The 19,875-nt window shown below is 36.0% G+C and overlaps 1 protein-coding gene across 3 annotated transcripts in view; it reads right to left on the minus strand.

Moving 5' to 3' along the window:
- Positions 1 to 489: 489 nt before the first annotated feature.
- RAB3IP (RAB3A interacting protein) overlaps positions 490 to 19,875 on the minus strand; it is a 44,371-nt gene continuing 24,985 nt past the window's right edge. For 2 of the 3 annotated variants that reach the window (XM_073900676.1, XM_073900675.1), the window contains exons 4-12: positions 19,098 to 19,193; positions 12,745 to 12,822; positions 11,695 to 11,898; positions 9,971 to 10,042; positions 8,780 to 8,908; positions 7,412 to 7,524; positions 3,209 to 3,308; positions 3,056 to 3,125; positions 490 to 851 (exon numbers count right to left, since the gene is read on the minus strand). In XM_073900676.1, the coding sequence (XP_073756777.1) occupies positions 769 to 851; positions 3,056 to 3,125; positions 3,209 to 3,308; positions 7,412 to 7,524; positions 8,780 to 8,908; positions 9,971 to 10,042; positions 11,695 to 11,898; positions 12,745 to 12,822; positions 19,098 to 19,193 (945 nt within the window). In that variant the 3' untranslated portion in view covers positions 490 to 768. The remainder of the gene's footprint in view (positions 852 to 3,055; positions 3,126 to 3,208; positions 3,309 to 7,411; positions 7,525 to 8,779; positions 8,909 to 9,970; positions 10,043 to 11,694; positions 11,899 to 12,744; positions 12,823 to 19,097; positions 19,194 to 19,875) is intronic. The other variant, XM_025883396.2, reaches the window with a different exon arrangement.

The raw sequence follows: 19,875 nt of genomic DNA on the forward strand, positions 1-19,875 counted from the left end.
CTGTGCAAAGAAGTATGCATAAGGATATTCATCACAACATTATGATATGAAAAAAAATTAAGCTAATTTCCAAACAAATTATATTAACATCCTATAATCAAAACCATGTAGTGAGTGATTAAAGACATGTAGAAAAAATATTTAAGAAGAAAGTCTACTTTTTGTTTCAGAAATATGCATATGTAGGTAGAAAATATCTGAAAGCTGGAAGGTTCTTCAGAAATACTAACAGTAGCATTCTCTAGATGGAGAGATTAAGCACTTTCTGGTTTCTTCTTTTTGCCTTCTTTAAATAAAATCCTTCTTTGAAGCCCAATCTACAAAACAGACAAAAATAGAGCCATTCTTGCAGGGGGACAGAGCTGATCCTGTCTGCTTAGCCTTCTTCCTTGCCTCTCAAAGGCTGCTGTGCAGTTTGAAAACTGTAATTCAATACATTCAGTTTACCCTACATGCCATGTCAGAGCTAGAAGAGAAAGCAAAAACATATTCAATCTAACACTGACGTATTTTATTTAGCTTTTTTTTTTGCAACTCTAAATTACAATCACTAGTACACCTATAATTCTTTATAGTGTGTTCAACTAGAGAGTAAGCAGACACAGCAGAGGTCAATTTAAAAGAAATCACAGTACTTCTTAGTGTAATCTGCAAAAGAGAGAAAACGTCTTGGGCCCACTCCTTGGAAATAAATATCAAGTAACCATAAAAATATTCAGCCATTTTCCAGGTATTCAGGGAGGTTCATGCATGGTCCCAGGCAGAGCATCAGAGTTCCTCTTTGAAATATCCCAGCTTTGCCAATGACATCTCTTTTCTCAACTGCATAACTTCCCAAAACATCTGATCAACTATACAAATAGAAAAGGAGACACGTAAATCATAAAGTATCATTTTAATTATTTTTTAGCTGTTTTTAAAATTTAACATTTGCTGAAGTGCCAACTGGGCATTTCCTAACGACATACCTAATGCCTCACCATTTTACTGCTAATTCACAGAAATTTTTTCAGGTATTTGTGAGCATACCAGTTTTATCAATAAATGAACAATATTCACCTATTTGTTAGATACATCCATGACCGCTTTAGCCCAGCAGCATCTGCTTCAGTGCCCTGAGTAAACGGCGATCATGTTGCCGTTTTAAGTAATTACACTCAATCCTCAATTATTCTAACTTAGGGGTCTTCTTACGTTAGTTTGCTACATCTTGGCCATTCCACTGTTTATTAACACCAACACAGAGTAAAACAGGAAAAAATGGAAAACAAAAGACAGTCCAGGGAACTCAGTAACATTCTTTTTGAGAAATAACCGAGAAAATGGTTTTGTATGTGGCTCAAATTAGAAATAAAAATAAATGTAGAGGCATTATCTCTACTTTGGCAAGCCCTCCCTGTAAGTGGAAAAAAGTTGGCTTTATATTTCAGATAAAAAGTCTTCCTTTGACATATCACCAGATTAGAGATTGATTTAGATCAGTGGTTTTCAACCAGTGGAGATTTTCTTTCCTCGAGGATACATCTGACAAAACGTCTGGATACATTTTTCATTACTGGCATCTACTGAGTAAAGCTCAGCAATGGTGTTAAACATCCAACAATGTACAAGATAGCACCCCCCCACAACCGCCCCCAACAAAGTTTATCCAGCTCAAAATGTTAATAGTACCAAGCTTCAGAAACCCTGCTTTAGATTTAGCTGCCCTAAGTCCTTTTTGGCACAAGGCATGGATAATACACATATTTTAAAATTAGTAATATTTATCTCTACAAACCCACACATTATATGAAATGTAACAAGTACCATGAAGTGGAAGAGTAACAGAAACCAGAGAAGAGGCCACTTTTATCACCATCACCCCCAGTACTACTCATGACAGTTTCTCCCTATTTTCATAGAGGAGATTATCTTTCATCTTCCCTACAAAAACTTATTTTAACAAGGAGAAAAAACACACTTGACAATTTAACTTAACGTAAATCATCTGTTCTGTAGCTTAAATCCTATTTATTATCCACCAACAGGTATTCAAAAATATTTCAATTTTATTAAAGTCATAAAAAGTATTGTACACTTTAAAGACTACGTTATGCTACTCAGCCTTTTGAAATTCAACATTGAGAGGTTTCACTCTCATTCTTTTAGGCATTAAAAATCTAATTATATGGGATTCTAAATAAATATAACTCTTCTCAACATACCAGACCTTTGAAATGCTAAATTAAGTTTTTATCAGCATGACTAACCTTTCCACAGAATTAAGATTCACTGGTTTACATGGTGGAAGATAGCAGGCTCCTTCTAGTTTTTAAATATAAAACTACTTTCAGTCCCTGAAAAAATATGAATAGGAAATTTCCTACAACTTCAAATACAAAATAGGTATGGACTTATCCCTAGCTTAGGATCTGCTACTTGTTTTAAAACAATCACGTGTATTCAAGAAACACTGCTTTGGAGTTGTTGGGCCATATTCATTCTCATGCCTGGCATTTAAGACATTTGGCTTCAGAATCATCAGTAAACATGAAAGACTATATTAAAAATATTCAAACACTTGCATGAGGTTGGCTCTCTCGGATATATCATCTATATGTTTCAGCTGATTCAGAATATAGTAATCTTTATTCCATTCGGACCTATCCTCATCACTGCTTTATTAATTCACATGTAAAAGTACAAAATACAGAAAAAATTATTGTTAGAGCAATAAAATAAATCTGACCATGTCTAGAGCTTACTCATTTTTATTTCTTAGGAGCAATTTCAATAAGCTTTTTACTCCCCTTTCGCCATGTGGTTTATCAATATACTACCCTTAAGAGTTACAACTGATTCTGCTTAAAACTCCTATCAGAGTAAAATGAGGCAGTTTTAAGGGTTAAATACATTTTAAAAGACATTAGTTCCCAAATCCTCCATACATTTTATAACTATGAGAGATTCAATATGAATGTACCAATAATAAAGTTTATTTGAGCATTACTACTGTGTTCTATACTTTTTGCTGAAGGTTTATGTAAATATTTTGTAACCAATGAAGAACACTCACCATCCTGCTGTTTCACGAGCCCCTGCTGAATATATCGAATGTATGTAAAAAAGTTACATACAGAGGTGATCTAGGCCGAAAGGGAAAAAGTCATAGTCAAACTTCTCATATCAAAATGAGTTTTGTTCCTATCAAAGTGGTTCAGTTACTTACCCTGTATCTGCAAAAAGGAGAAATATAATAATAGTTGCTTGAGTCCCCTAATTTAATTCTGTGTTTACAGGATTTACTCTGGCCAGTTAGAGCGCATTTTCTGTAAAACAATGACAAAATTTTAGTTTTTTTAAATTGAAAGGGGTGCCTGGGTGGCTCAGTCGTTAAGCGTCTTTGGCTCAGGTCATGGTCCCAGGGTCCTGGGATCCAGCCCCACATGGGGCTCCTTGCTCAGCGGAAAGCCTGCTTCTCCCTCTCCCACTCCCCCTGCTTGTGTTCCCTCTCTCGCTGTGTCTCTCTCTGCCAAATAATTAAGTAAAATCTTTAAAAAACATAAAATAAAATTGAAAGCATTCTGCTCCTACCTTCTGTAGAAGTTTCATACTAAGACAACAAATATTTGAGACCTAGTACATACCAGGCACTATTCTAGATGCACACGGGCCTGAGAAATACAAAGGAATAAGCCACCTTACAAAAATACTGACTCTCAATAATTATATAAGGGGTGCACTATATTCAGACATACCATCCTTTCTGTTTGCACACTACCACAGACTCTCAGACTTGGTATGATGGCTTTCTGGTTGGAATGAGGCTATCAGTCTCTAAAGGGCAGAGACTGTATCTAATTCAACTTTAACTGCCAGGCACTGAGCAGGTGCCTGGTACACACCAGATATTCAATGACTGTTGGTTAAGTGACGAGCCAGCCGTCACTCTACTGCTCAATACAGTGATGCTGGCTTGTCTATCAGGGCAGACTGTGAAGCAGCCCAGCTATTACCCTCCTAAGCTAGGACCATGGCTGAATACAACTACCATGCACTATCAAGCCAAAATGAGTACAGCTGTAACTAAAATAAAGTGGCCAACAGGATTTTAAATAACATTATAGGGGGTGCCCTGGGTGGCTCAGTTGGTTAAGCATCTGCCTTTGGCTCAGGTCATGATCCCAGAATCCTGGGATCGAGTCCCGCATTAGGCTCCCTGCTCAGTGTGGAGTCTGCTTCTCCCTCTGCCTGCCGCTCCCCCTGCTGGTGCACTCTCTCTGTCAAATAAATAAATAAAATCTTAAAAAATAAATAAATAACATTATATTTTTTTATTTTTTATAAAGATTTTTATTTATTTATTTATTGAGAGAGAGCGAGAGAATGGTAGGGAGAGAGCATGAGAGGGAAGAAGATCAGAGGGAGAAGCAGACTCCCTGCTGAGCAGGGAGCCCAATGTGGGACTCGATCCTGGGACTCCAGGATCATGACCCGAGCCGAAGGCAGTCACTTAACCAACTGAGCCACCCAGGCACCCAATAAATAACATTATAAATTACAAAGAAAAATATGTTACATGAACATTAAATTTCAGCTATACTTAAAAGAAATGATACAAATGTGCCCCCATATTAAGAAAACAAATGGAGACTGTGTATTTAAAATAGGATGATTCTGGGGGTGCCTGGGTGTCTCAGTTGGTTAATCGTCTGACTCTTGGTTTCAGCTCCGGTCATGATCCCAGGGTTGTAAGACTGAGCCTCATGTCAAGCTCCATGCTCAGGGTGTAGTCTGCTTGAGATTCTCTTCTCTCTTCCTCCTCTTTCTCCCTCCCCCAGTTCACACGCTCACTCATTCTGTCTCTAAAATGAATAAAATCTTAAAAAAAAGAAACTTTATAAATAGGATAATTTTGGAGATGGCCATTCCGACCACAAAAGAATTCTCATATTTTCAAAGGAAGTTTGCTTCATTGTTCCTTTCTTAGAAAATTCCTTTAATGATCTACAACAATATTTTTAAAACACTACTAGCTTAGGAAGGATAGAAGATCAAGAAATTAAAAAATGGCACAAGTGTTGGAAGTCCTTGGAACTTCCAAAAGTACAATTTACACAAGAAGGAAAAGTAAGCACTTAACTGATAAAAATCAATGTATACACTACTCTTCTGGAAAAAGACATATACCTATCTGTCTAGTATTCTAATTTTGAAAGGGCTTTGCTAAAGTCGTATTAAGCATCAACTTCTGAAATAATGAAAGTGTTTCTTACCTCATTTCTAAAGCCATCTTTGAACTGTCACGGCCAACACATTCTTATTTCAGCTAAGGTTCAATGTCAAGTCTTCTGATCTCCAAGGCCAGAGTTCTGTTAACATGCTACACTTCCTCAGTACCTCTTAGCAGCTCTAGTCCCCAGATTTTAAACCCTTACCTGGCATTTTCACTTGGTGATGTCAACATTGTCTAAATCTAGACCTGCCCAAACCAGAGCCCTTCCCACTAAGTTCCGAAATGTCACACCATTCTTCCAGTCGGCCATCTTTAACTCCTTTCCTGTTACCATCCCCACCTGAATCTCTTCCTCTCCAAAGTTCTCTTCAGATTTGTCGTATCTTTCCCTCCATACACTCACCAGCCTCTGAACACAGTTTGTTTCCAGGCCTTCAGTCGTATGTACTCTTCTTTACCCAAATTCCACTCCTGCTTCAAAAACCCAGATCAGATTTTCCTCCGAGAACACCCCTGATCACCACCCACGGGATGGGTCTTGGCTTCCCCAAAGTTCCTACAGCATGTGCCATTCACATTGTGATTATCTTCCCCACCTAGTCCATGAGAGCCTTGGCCAGGGCCGAACTTCACATTTCAGAGAAGAGAACATCTTCCTGAAGTTTCTCCAACATGTACTCCAAACACCTTGGCATCTAACCCCATTCCTTTAAGCACAATATCCCTAAACTACCTAAACTGTTCCCTAAACCTAATCTATGTGATTATTTTACTAAAATACTATATAAATCCACTAACTGATATCCTCATTTGTCATCATTTGATATTTGCACATGTGTTTTATATAATGCAAGTAGAAATTTAAAATTCTATAATAAAAACTGCTATATACTATATTTAAAGTAAGGTATACAGAGACCTTAAAAGCACAAAAACTGTTATCACTGATGATCAGAATAAAAATATTCGGGAGCTTGTGGAAAGAGTAGAATTTAAAGATTTTATTTATTTGACAGAGACAGCGAGAGAGGGAACACAAGCAGGGGGAGTGTAGAGGGAGAAGCAGGCTTCCTCCTGAGCAGGGAGCCTGATGTGGGGTTCGATCCCAGGACCCTGGGATCATGACCTGAGCTGAAGGCAGACGTTTAACTGACTGAGCCACCTAGGTGCCCCAAAGGAGCAGAATTTAGAAATTGTAAATCCCTTCCCCTAGATTCAGAGGGCACTGTGCCACAGTCATGGCATGGAAGGAGTGTGGCGGATGTTTGGCTCAGAAAGCAAACATGTGACCAGGTACTCCCCACAGACAGCTACCTGAACACTAACACTGTGTGATCAGGAAGAACCACATGACTCCTACAACAGGCTTTCACACAGACCTATTAGTTCATCTCAGTCAGACCTTTTCTCTTCTGCCTTTACTATGACCCAGACAGGAGTCAATTCCTGCTTTCTAGGAGCTTTCTCAGACTTTCCAGTCCCCTATACAGACCTAGTTCTTAACACCAACTAAACAGCTTCCTCCAACTCTTTCCGTCACTTCGCAAACAGCTTTGCCAAAAGTTCTAGGAACCACTGGTTTCAGTCTTTCCTCCTCCTAGGACTGGAGAGTAAAAAGCCTGCCCTGCTATGAAATATGGGAGTCTTACCTCTGAAGGTTTATAACTGCCAAGTGTCTGTCATGTATGAAAGATAGAACTGGTTATTTACCAAAGTGAGAATCCTTTATATGACAGAATGAAAGGGGAGGATTACAGAAGTCTTTTTGGCACCCTGTTTTCATGCTTGATAAGACCTGGTCTAATTCACTATCTTCCCAAACTATTTTTAGTGGCAACCCTCAGGAAGAAATATTTTACACCAAAACCTATATGTATGTATAATAAACAAAAATTCTGCTTATGACCCACTAAGCTGATTTTATGAATTGAATGAGTCACAACATATGGTATAAAAAAATATTTCTAATACCTAGTCCAAAATATATGTATATTTTTGTAATTAAAAGGGCTCTCCTTTGATGATAAATTTGAAATACTATATCTCACACTGAGGATTTGTCTTTAGGCTGCACAAACTAAACAGAAAGCTAACAAGAAATTTAATCACATTTAAAACTAGAAAAACTAAGTATTTACAACATATAAAATTTTTAAAACTCAGTGTCTTCCACAAGACATGGTTCTGAAAACGTACTTTGGTCCTCCACATTCGACTGCAGAAGCTTTCACAAATCGAACAGGCTGTAATCCCACCGGTTCAATGCTTAGAGTATTGTTTTCCACAGCCTCCAGAACAGCTGAAGCCAACTTCAAAAAAACAAAGTATCAGATACTATGCTGGCATAAGAATATTAAAATTGCATTCTACAGTAAACTGGATTTTAAAAAATGATTCTTTCCCCAAGCTCCACTAGTTTGGTCCTAGGCCAATGAAAAAGAAATTACATAATCTTGGTTTGAATTCCTTTATAATTCAAATATCGTTATGAAAGGCAATTCAGTTATAGCTAAGTAACTTTTCTCATTATTTAGAAGAGGATTGAGGGCATTAATTCCAATCTGTCCATCTCTTACCCACAATTCACATCCATTATTAATGCCACTTCAAAATGAATACCCTAATGTTTTATTTGCTAAATTTATACATATTTTTAAATACTGGTCATTCATAACACAGCAATATATACAATTACAGCTATGTATTTTCTGAACTTGTATTTATGTGCACAAGAGTGACCTACAAAGAACTAGCTGGATTATCAAATATTAAATGCCCAGATGGAGATGGTAGCAACTGATCAACAATAGATGAAACCGGCAAATTTCTTCAGTCGGGCAAGACTACTAATCTGGAAATGGACTACCCAAAAACAGACACAGAGCCACAATGAATAACATGTACCTATCAAAAGTGTCTTACTGTCCATTTTAACTTCTCCTTACAAGTAATGTTAAAATTAAATCTTCTACAGACTTAACATAAGATTCTTAGGATTACATTTCTTAAACAGTGATTGACAGGGTATTTATAGACAAGCCTTCTACATGTAAGAACAAATTAAAATGATGACTTTACATTTGTATAGTACCTTGTATTTTTTAAAAGTTTTTGTATGTACTTAATTCACTTCATTTCATCCTCTTAACAACCCTGTGACATAAGGAAGGCATTTTTTTTCCTGTTTTAAAGATGAAGAAATTAAATATGATTTTTTGTCATGTACAGATAAACCCAATAAACGCCTTGGAGTGTACAGAATTTCCCTAACACTGAACCTCAGACCGAGAATCAAGAAATAAGCCTGACCCCTGATTCACATTTACTACTTCACTCTGGTGCAACACATACTTCACTGGGAATGAGCCTCTGCTCAAGTTAAGCAAAGATGTTCAGTAACTGAATGCCAAGAAATGATTGTGATCTTTGTTTGGAATGGAGAAAATGATAAAACATGACATGTTATTATAACTTATTCATGTAAGAGAAAATATATAAACATGATTTAGCAAAAGGTACAGGAACAACTTTAATGTATTACTATTAAAATTAAAAAAAAATTACCTCACTTTTTGAGAATGTTAAACATGGAAAGATATCTTCCTGATAAATTTTGTCTAAGAAAGGACATGATCTATCCATTGTAGGATCATCCTTCCAAGATCTGAATTCATTATACAGAGATAAGTCAGCCTGACAAACAAACCAAAAGAAAACACAAAATCTTTTTAAAGGTACAAACATAAAATCACTTTATAAAACCAAAACCTAATATAAACATTACTGAAAAAGAAATCTTCTTCATTTAAAATAATGAACTGAACCATTCTTGATGAGTTACAAAACATGGTACCAACTTTTTTAAAAAAAAATCCAAACCCCAAATGACTGACTAGCTCTTTTCAATGGATCTACTATGGTGTCCAATGATCTACCTTGATCCCCACCCACTCCCCAAAAATGTTAGAGCTCCTCTAAAGCACATGTGCACACTTCTCTGAATATAAAACAAGTGATGAGAAGTCTTTCCTGAAAATAATCAAAAAGTAATCTGGAGCCAAGTTAATTAAATAGAGTGTCTGAATAAATGGAGACTAAATTGTGAAACCTAGTTTGGGTCAAAAATGACAATAATTGTTCTGCTATTACCTGAGGGCATTTTCAAAAGAACTCTGAAAATGTTTACTATATAAGCAGCAAGACTAAAAGCAGCACATATATAATCTCCTAACCTATCTTAAAACACACTTATTAAGATACATTTTGGCACAGCGACTGTCTGAATGACCAACAATAATGCAGGCTGGCACCCATCTTCCTAGTCCCTCTTCCAGTTGTTCCTCTTTTCCCCTCCTCCCTTTAATAAATTTTCCCCAAGTATTCTTCCCTCCAGATGCCCTCTACTTAGCTCAATCCTACCTGTCACATAGAGAGCCACACCTGCCCCCGGCTGCCCACTCACGGCAGTGCCCCTCATCCTCCTGCAGCCCTAAGCCACTCTCACCCAGAAGAGCTGGGCACACCATAAATGATACCCTGACCGCAGTTATGGCCTTTAGGAGAGCCTAACCTCACGTGCCGGTGATTCACATGATGGTAATAAAAGGCTGAGTGTATCTGAGCTTTCCTACAGACTTTCTTTTAAGGTGTATAATGGCAACTTCAGCGTGAATTTTTTTCATCCCAATCCATAAATTTTTTGAATCAAAACTAAAGGCAAAAGATTAAAAAAAACAGCAGACAAATAATACTTACATTTCCAAATTCATTTTCTTTGTAAAGTTTACGCTTCAATGGACATAAACCCCAAGGCAGGTAAGTGGTACTCTACGGAAAGATTCTAGTTCAAAGGCAGTCATTTAAACTATTAAGAGCTGACCCTGCACCAGGAACTGGCAAGCGCTCCACAGACACTTAATCCTCACAGCCGAGCAAGACAGACACTATGATCTTCATTTTTTTTTTAGATGAGAAAACTAGGGCTTAGAGAGGTAAATAACTTGCCCGAGGTTACAGATCAAGACACCTGTAAAAGTTCAAATTCGTGTCTAAGTGACTCGATCACAAAGCCTTGCATAACGCGTGTGCGTGTGTGTGCGTGTGCACTTGCACAAACGTGTGTTTTAAGTGCTTTCAGAAGCTATGCTGCAAATGTCGTTTCTGACTGCCTGTCACATTTTCTACAGAAACATGGACATGGTTCACTTTCTTTCCAAATGTTTTACCTTTTTCTAAGGCTTACACAGGTCAACCTTATGTGTGTCCTTTGTCTAATAAAACTTTTTGATAAGTTTTCACAAAACATTAGAATACAGAATATATCTGAAAAGCAGAAAGTTATTCTGAAGTTGCTTGCTGCCTATTCATATTTCGTGAGACCTCATAAATTAAAAACAAAACTTTAAAATGTCCCATGAGAAAACATTTAAATTTTGTTAGTGTAAACAACAGAAAACAAGGCATATAATCATACACACTGAGAAACTGCAGCAAAATACAAGTTGTACCAAGCAATTAAAAATGCTAATTAAATTCAAAGAAATTAAAGTTATGACTAAAAAAAGTTTCTGAAATATTTAACACCAACATGGATTTTAGATTCTGTCACATTCAGATTTGGCCACGTATTGAACTTCTCTCTCACTAGCACCTTTTTTATTAATAAGTAAACAAAATCCAATTCAGTTAAAGTAAGTAATGACCTTGATTATTCAATTTAATAAAATCCTGGCTTCCACACAAAAACTTAACCAAATGAGCAGATTCAGCTTCTTAAAGATCAATGATGAACCTGAATACAACAATGTAAAATACAGCTTTTCAGGAAAAAAAAGAGGGAAGGGCTCCATGATCAATCCCCTTGGAAATGCTTTCTCATAGCATGCAATGATAAAATGAAAAAATATTTTATAATTATACAATTTTTACTAAAAACAGCTCAAAATATCTCCACAGCATCTCAGTTACCTTCACAACACATCTTTTAAAAATGATAAGGCTACCATTAGTTCTACTTTTTGTTGCTTAATTATCTGAATTAACTCAAGACCCTCTTACTGATATAAAACTCTACCTCCCCCAGAGTTTAAGTAAAAGCAATGTACTGTTCAAGAAAATCACCTTATTTTCACACATTTCTTATATTCATATTGTTAGAGTATCTTACCAATAAATTCTGACTAGCCAGATCATTAAAGCCACCCACTCTCCTTTATACAACACATGACAGTTTGCTCCCTAAATGAAATATCAAGGTTAAGAAACTTACCAAGTTTCCAGCAGGTAACTCCAAGGTCAGCCAAGTAGAGAATGGAACTGAAGATTCCCTGAAAGCAGCCAGCTCTAGATAAAGCCTCCCCCATCTTAATATTGCATATTTTGTACTAAAAATTTTGCTGGCAAAAATCACAACTGACACCTCAGTGATGAGAATTAGTAAGTATCAACAGAGTCAGAGGGGACAGTCCTTGACGAGTTACCTCTTTGCAGTCTTTTACAATGGGCTGTATCACACTGAGGTCCTGGTGGCTGCCACTCATAGCACTGCTTGTACTTTTATTTCTTGTATGCCCCTTTTTAAAAGGTGTCTTTCCACCTGGCAGAGGCTCTTGTGTAGGTGATGTTGGAGAACTGGACAAGACAAGTGTCTTTAATGCAGCTACTTCAGCTTGAAGGACATCGATCTTGAAAAGAAATCAACATAGTTCCACGTACTAATTTATGTTTTATGACAGATGCAGCTAAATGCTAGCAATCTAGTCAAAACACTATCCTTTCAAAGACGATGTGTAAGTTTAATTTGTATTTGCTGTGGAGTAATAAAAAGAAAGTGAAACCAAGTTGTTTAATGTTTCTATATGGCTTAGTTTTGGAGGCTATTCATGATGTGAAGTGGAATTTTTAAAATTATCAAAATGTCTAACATATAATTCATGTGAATGTTCAAAATCTTCAAAATATAAACAGCTTATGAATAGTTGTGGTTCATTCCTAAAGTAAAAAAATCTAGGAACAGTTTGGTGGGTTTTTTTTTCCCAGCGACTTAAAAAATATTAACTTTAAAATGTGATTATATAATCCTTTTGATAATACATGTGATTCACAAGACTTAAAATCCTTTGGTTCTAGGGCGCCTGGGTGGCTCAGTCGTTAGGCGTCTGCCTTCGGCTCAGGTCATGATCCCAGAGTCCTGGGATCGAGTCCCACATCAGGCTCCCTGCGGCGGGAAGCCTGCTTCTCCCTCTCCCACTCCTTCTGCTAGTGTTCCCTCTCTCACTGTGTCTCTATCAAATAAATAAATAAAATCTTCAAAAAAAAAATCCTTTGGTTCTAATATAAATGAGCACCGACTGTTCACTATTTTATCTGTGTGGTAGCTGCTTTCTATTTATAGTTTCCTGTAGTTTCCAAATCTTCTAAAATAAGCCCTAGTTTACAACAGGAACAAAATCTAATAAATGTTTAAGTATCTTTAAAACAGTAATCACTGATTTTGCATTTTTTTTACTATTAAAGCAGCAAAAACTTACTTTTCCTTGTGCTTCCTTTAGCTGTTTTTCTGCGGCTGCCTGCTTGACATTTGCTTCTCTCACCATCTTATGAGCTTCCTGAAAAAGTTGAAATCTCAAATTTTGGAAACAAAGTATTTAGCCTTTGTTTTCAAAAATCTTTCAACAAATGTCTATGACTACAGCAAAAATACACTACCAAAATTTAACCTGAAAATAAATATTCAATGTCAACTCTTTAAATAGCAATTGTCATCTGATAGGTAAACTGGTAGGAATTAGGGTGTTAGGTACTTTCTTTTAGTACTAATATCACTGATGTAGCCAAGTTGCATTCAATCATCCTGATCAATGTTTGTGTAAAGACTGAATGTGATGAAGGAAAATAAATATCCCACGTGTCAAACCCAACTTCTCTGTAGTCAGGTTTCTGTAATTTGGCCACAATATATATATTCATATTATTAGTCATAGTAAAGATACACAGAAGGGACAAGTAAAAATATTAACACATCAATAATGTTGCAGTTTATAGCAATGACAGCTGAGAAGCCTTAGACCTTCCAATAAAAACATTCACGAAATGATATTGACAATTCTATGCAGAACAATCTAAAAAGGAAAATCACAGATTAGCCTTTAATAAGGTCTTATTTTTTCAGTACCATTTAAATACTAGACATCTAGGTATTTAATTCCTTTTTTTTTTATATTTATTCATCAAAATTTACTCATGACATCTCTTTGTGAGGTACTATTCCAAGTGTTGATAATATACTGGGAAAAAAAACAAGGTCCCTGTCTCTTAAGGAGCTTACATTCAGTTTACATTCCAATAATCAAATAAAATATCCAACTCAGAATTCTGGGTTTTACTGTAAGTGCAATATGAAACCTTATGATCTTTTAAGGAAGAAAGTCACTGAAATTACTTATATTTTTAAAAAATTACTCTGCTGTATGGAATAGTCCCATAAAAGATTAAGGATGGACTGGAACCATATACAGGGTGCTTGAGATAATCCCTTGGGATTTAAGAACAAGTATGTTAGAACTTCAATTTACAGTTTATGAGAGGGAAGAGAAGGAGGGAGCGAGGGAGGAAGGAAAGGAAGAAACGAAGGAAGGAAGCAGGGAGGGAGGGAGGGAGGGAGGTTGGCTGGCTGGCTGGCTGGAAGGAAGGAAATCAGTTTCCAAAGACGTTAACATGTTTGACAATGGCACCTTTACTAAGTCTATCAACTGTTCAGTGGAAGAGTAAACATTCTCCACATCAGAGTCGGACAGCGGCACTCCCATTTGCTTTTACAGTAGTAATGAATTGCGGCTTGTTTATATGCCCATGAACATGAATTTACAGATCACATTAGCTTAAATAAGAAATGCTTTACTATCAATGCTTTATAATGAGATGAGATTAAGTGTGAAAATCTTCCATGCACAATTATGCTGGTTATCTTGTATCAAAATCCTTAAGAGCTGCCAATTTAATGAGGTTTTCTTTTTAAAATAACAAATGTTTCAGATTTGCTGAATTTTTCTCTGATGACAAGTGGATGTCAACAGATCACTATTTGGCAGATATTTTCAAAATAGTAAACATATCTAATCTGACCCTTCAGGGTAAGTGACATTTCAACTATAAATGCAAAAGTAACTCATGCTAAGGAGAGATTATTTGTTTAAATGTTTGGAAATGGACTCTACTTTCCTTAATAGTGGACTGTGCAACTTGGACCAAACCTCCCATGGAGAACAACTAGAGAAGCTGGACAAAATTTTTTTAAATGTGTCTGACAGCATTAGAGAGCTAACAAAATGTGAAGAACCGGGGGACCAATATCCAGGAGAAGATGTAAACCCAGAGAAGAGAGCTGGAATTTGGGGTGACTTTTCTTCTAGAGGTATGAGGGACACAGTGAAGAGGTGTAACCTACACGTAACTGGAGTTCAAGAGGAGAGAAGAGAGCATGAGAAATGAGGCAGAAGTAGTAACTAAAAAGATAACGCACAGGATTTTGCAAACTGACAAAAGACATTAAGTAGTAGATTCCAAAAAAGTGAAAATTTTCCATCACTCTGTTATTCTAAAGGTGAAGATGATACAAGTATCGTCTATACCAGGAGTCAGGAAACTTCTTCTGTGAAGGGTCAGCCAGTACGCAGTTTGGGCTTTATGAGCCAAGCGGTCTCTGTTGAAGTGTGAAAGTAGCCACAGATAACACATTAACAGTGAATGTGGCCATTTCAACAAACATTTATCATCACTGAAATCTGAATTCCAGTTTTCATGTCACAAAGTACTCTTGGTTTTTTCCCCTAACCTCTTAAAAATGCAAAAACCTATCTTAGCTCAGAAGGCTGCACAGAAGTAGCCATAAGCTAGTTCTGCCCTGTAGGTTGTAGTTTGCAGACCTCTATATAAACATTCATGTCTATTCACTTACAGACTTTGGAAATGGAATTTTCTTCCTATCTGGTTAAGCAGGGATTCAAACGAAGAAGGTGTTTTTCAAATTCTTTCTTTCTTTAAAATAATGTTTAAACTCAACATCTTCTGATTAATTTGCAAAGACAATTTGTTGGTATGAGAGAAGACAAATTCACTACAGAGTATTCTGGAGAAACCTTCACATAACCAGCAATGGAAATGAAAATTGAGGAAAATGGTTTCATACAGGGAAAGATGTACTTCTTCCATTTGGATCCATATATTTGTAAGTTATCAGCCACATTACATCTGATTTAAAAAAAGGAATTTAGACCAGAACTTCATCTGAATCATAAATTGTTAAAACAAGATTTTCGAAAACAAGGTAACATGATCAAACATACTCTTCTCACTAAATATATACACACACACAATATATTTTAGTGAGAATAATTTTGTGCTATAATAAAAAACTTAGTATTATTGACTTGCTTTTTAAAACTGTTTTATAACTTACGTAACACATTAGTGTATATATATAATTTCTAAGTATATATGCTCTTAAAACAGTGCCTACCACATAGGTAACCCTCGATAAATATTACTTATTTTCATCATAATAAAGGTACATGCTCAAATTTTTCTTTTACAGATTGAGTACATGATCTCAACAAAAGTTGGGCATCTATTGGTCTAGGTAAGAAATAATGATGGTTTGTAAAATGCTGTTAGCAATATCACAGTAAAAAGGCAGACGGATTTGCCTTACATTCTGGAGGTACTGTCACGAGATTTTCCTTGTGAATGTGGGATAAAGGAGAGGCCTCAATGAGGACTCCTTTTCTGTGGCCCGAGACAAACGGAAGTACCACTTATGATTTTAATAGTACTTGAAGCAAGGATCAGGGTTATGAATTTGAATCCCAGCATTGCTCCTCAACCTTTTATGCCTCATTGTCTTCACAGATAGAATGACAGTAATTTGCTCTATATGCCTCATAACATTATGAAGAGAAAACTCGGCATCTCATAGACATTTACTAAAACTGGCTGACAAAATGTAAAAGAAAAAAATTTTAAGGCTACCTATCTTTTTCTTTTCCATGTCAAATGAAACTACTTTGTAAAGCATTCTTTCACCTGACTTCATTTTTATATTTATATATCTCAAATATTTTTATATTTATATATCTCAAAATCTGACACACTAGGTGGGAATATATATACACACACATACATATATATAATTTTAGAATTCTTGTATATAATTTTAAGACCCAACTTTGCTACAAAATGTAATTATATTCCAGATTATTCATACACAACAAATTCCTAATTTGAATTTACATGTTAAGCTTACCAAAGCTATACACATTGTGTTTATTCAAAATAATTTTTAATTCTTAAAAAACTATATATACATATACCTAAAATACAAGCAAAAAATCTTTTCATAAGACAATGGGAAACTGAGATCATGAACACACAACAGACCACAGAAAAACTTCTAGCATCTTTTTACAAAATTCATAAATAACTGGTCTGAATACAATTTTCTTCATTACTGAAATCATCTTTTGTCAGTGTAACTTCTTTCCCAGAAAGTATATATAGTGTCAACGCTATTAGCCATTGTCAGGTCGGGGATAGACCAGGGGCCCAAAACCTTTTTCTTTTCTTTTTTTTTTTTAGATATACCTTTTCACTTATTGCAAAAACTGCATTTCTGGTCCTTCACATTCTGCTATGGAGAAGGAGAAGTTTCCTCCCATTTGTTTTCTTCCTACTTCATCTAACAGAATATACGTGCAAGTGCAGACAAGAGGAACTAAGCAGGGCTAAAATTATGGGCAGGCCAGTGAGAAGCTTAATATATTTGCTTTCTTATCTAGTATCCATATATCATCATAAAATTCTCTTCTGGCCAGACAATACTGGAAGAAAAGTCTAAGGTTTCTGTCTATGCCTTCTACAAACAAAAATGTAATAAGTCGTATAGCTCTTGTCCTCTAGTCTTTGATGACTAGCTAACAAAATAATAATCAGTTTTTAAATGTTCATGAAAGAAAGTGACCCCCCAAAAAAGACAGAGGACAGGGCAAAGGGGCATGGAGCAGAGGGGGCATGGAAAACCCACATCTGAAGAAACCCACATGTAACGTGTTAACAGTGTTACTTGTAATGATAGAAATGGTGTAATATGCAGTTGGTGGGTTATGACTCTCATGACAATGACCAGGTAAATCAACATGAAAACATGTTATTTGAAGAAAAAAAATACAAAATATATTAGGATTACAATTATGTAAGAAAATATGCATACCTCTAAAACTGAAATAGATGTTGTATAAATAAAAATAACAAAAGGGGAAGAAAATTTTCTAAAATCTTTTACTACAAACTTTTAAAAAGAAATTTTTAGAGGAAAAAAAATTAGTATTATCATCTTTTTAAGATTTTATTTTTTTAAGTAATCTCTACACCCAACATGGGGCTCAACTTATGACCTTGACATCAAGAATCACATGCTCTACTGAATGAACCAGCAGGCTCCCCAAAAAGAAATTATTGACAATTGATAATGGCAGTAGTCATTCCAGTAACACATCAACTGTTTTGAACAAGGAACCGTTTTTGTTTTGTTTTTGTTTTTTTTTTCAAGTAAGCTCTATGCCCAGCATGGGGCTCAAATTCATGACCTCAAGATCAAGAATCACATGTTCTACCAACTGAGCCAGACAGGTGCCCCTGAATAAGGCACTTTTAAAGGCTCGAGGTCTTAACCCAAAAAGGGCATTCTATGACAGTGGTTCTTAATCAAATTAAGTACTGTCCTCTCCCCGCTTCCCAGGTTTACAACTTATAAAAGTTTTCAAAATGATCAAGGAGTATGACTAGCATTTTGGGGCCAAAGCCAAGTATGATGGTTAATTTTATGTGTCAACCTGACGAGGCCACTGGATGCCCAGGTATTTGGTCAAACATTATTCTGGGTATTTCTATGAAGATGTTTCTGGATGAGATTAACATTTGAATTGGTATGTTAACTAAGGCAGATTGTTCTCCATAATGTGGCTGGGCCACATCCAATCAGCTGACAGCCTAAATAGAACAAAAAGGCTGATCCCCTTGGAGTAGGAGAGAATTTTCCTGCCTTCACACTCCAAGTGAAACATCAGCTCTTGTTGGGTCTCAAGCCTGTCACTCTAGGGACTAGAACTGCACTATGAGTTCTCCAGTTCTCAGGCCTACGGACTTGGACTAGAACTACACCATCAGTTCTCCTGGGTCTCCAGCCTGCTATCTCACCCTGCAGATCTTGGGAATAGTCAGCCTCCATAATCACCTGTGCTCATTCCATTATTATCAGTCTCTTTCTATATACTGTGTATGTATATATACACATCTTATTGGTTCTATTTCTCCGGAGAATCCTGACTATAACATCAGAAATACAAAATGACAATGTCAACGGCACCCATCATGAGAAACACTGCTCAAGCTGGGCAGAAACTGTGGTCCTGTTGGCAGGCTGGAGATAAACAGGTGGGCCTTCTAACAAGTAGATGTGCCTTCTAACAATCCTCAAACCATCATCTCTCAGCTACCTCAAGGGCTTGCTATCTTTGTTGTGGAGTCATATTATAAGATTACCCTAAAGCAGGCCCTAAATACTTGATAAAAACAAAATTAAAATTTACCTCCTTTCTTTCCACATAGGCATTTTTAAACAACCCCGATACTGGTAGCCCACAGGGTCTTTTCCTTTTCCCATCATTTTAAGTTGTAGACTCTACATTTCTTAAAGATTTACTTTTTCTTAGATGACTTATAAATTATGTGTGAAGCTAAGCATATCTTTTCCAAGATTCCCTCAAAAAACAATTCTATCAATATATAAAAATCAAGATGTTGCTCTTGGCCAAGACGTAAAGAGACCAACCTCAAACAGACTAGCTGTGAGTTCCTCCAATTCCTGTCCAAGTTGATCTCGTACTTTAGAAAGCCTTTCACACTCTTCATCTTTTAACTTCAGTTCCTATGAGAAATCGATCATTTTATTTTGAATTTCCATAGTTTGAAGTTAGATTCAGCAGACTATATAATCTTTACTAATAAAATTACAAAGTATTAATACTCTCCCCTCCTACAATGTTCACACTGAAAATGTTCATTTAGCACTTGCTCTGTGGAAGACAATCAGGCAAATCTAAAATTATAAATAATTCTAACTCACGTATTAAATTTTCATGTTTCTTCCATGAGACATCCAAAGATTAAGTATGATTATATATTACATGTGAAAATAAACAATTAAATGACTTCATTCTTTTTTCCCTTTTCTCTGAACATATTTGTTTCCATCAAGCAAGGAATTTAATTGCATTTATCCATTTCAATAAAAACTCAGTGGGGTTTTTTCATATTTACTTTAAAATTTGTTCACTCATAGATAACTTTATGTACCAAATGGCAATTAGTCTAAAATTTCCACTAGGAGACTATACCCATTTAGTACTGCAACCAGAGGCAAATGATACATATTTGCACTTTAAGAAAAATGTTAACAATAAAATCACACCCTCATTTATACATGACTTCTCAAAAGGTATCAAGTAGATGTTTAAAAAATCCTTTAAGACATAAATAATATGCAATTTTGTATGTTGCCCTAAATTAATCTTTCAAATTTTGGGATTAAAAAATCCAAGCTTCCTATA

This window comes from Callorhinus ursinus, unplaced genomic scaffold (genome assembly GCF_003265705.2).
Source record: "Callorhinus ursinus isolate GAN/ISIS: 27379988/994484 unplaced genomic scaffold, GSC_fseal_2.0 scaffold14, whole genome shotgun sequence".
In the NCBI taxonomy this organism is placed as follows: domain Eukaryota; kingdom Metazoa; phylum Chordata; class Mammalia; order Carnivora; family Otariidae; genus Callorhinus; species Callorhinus ursinus.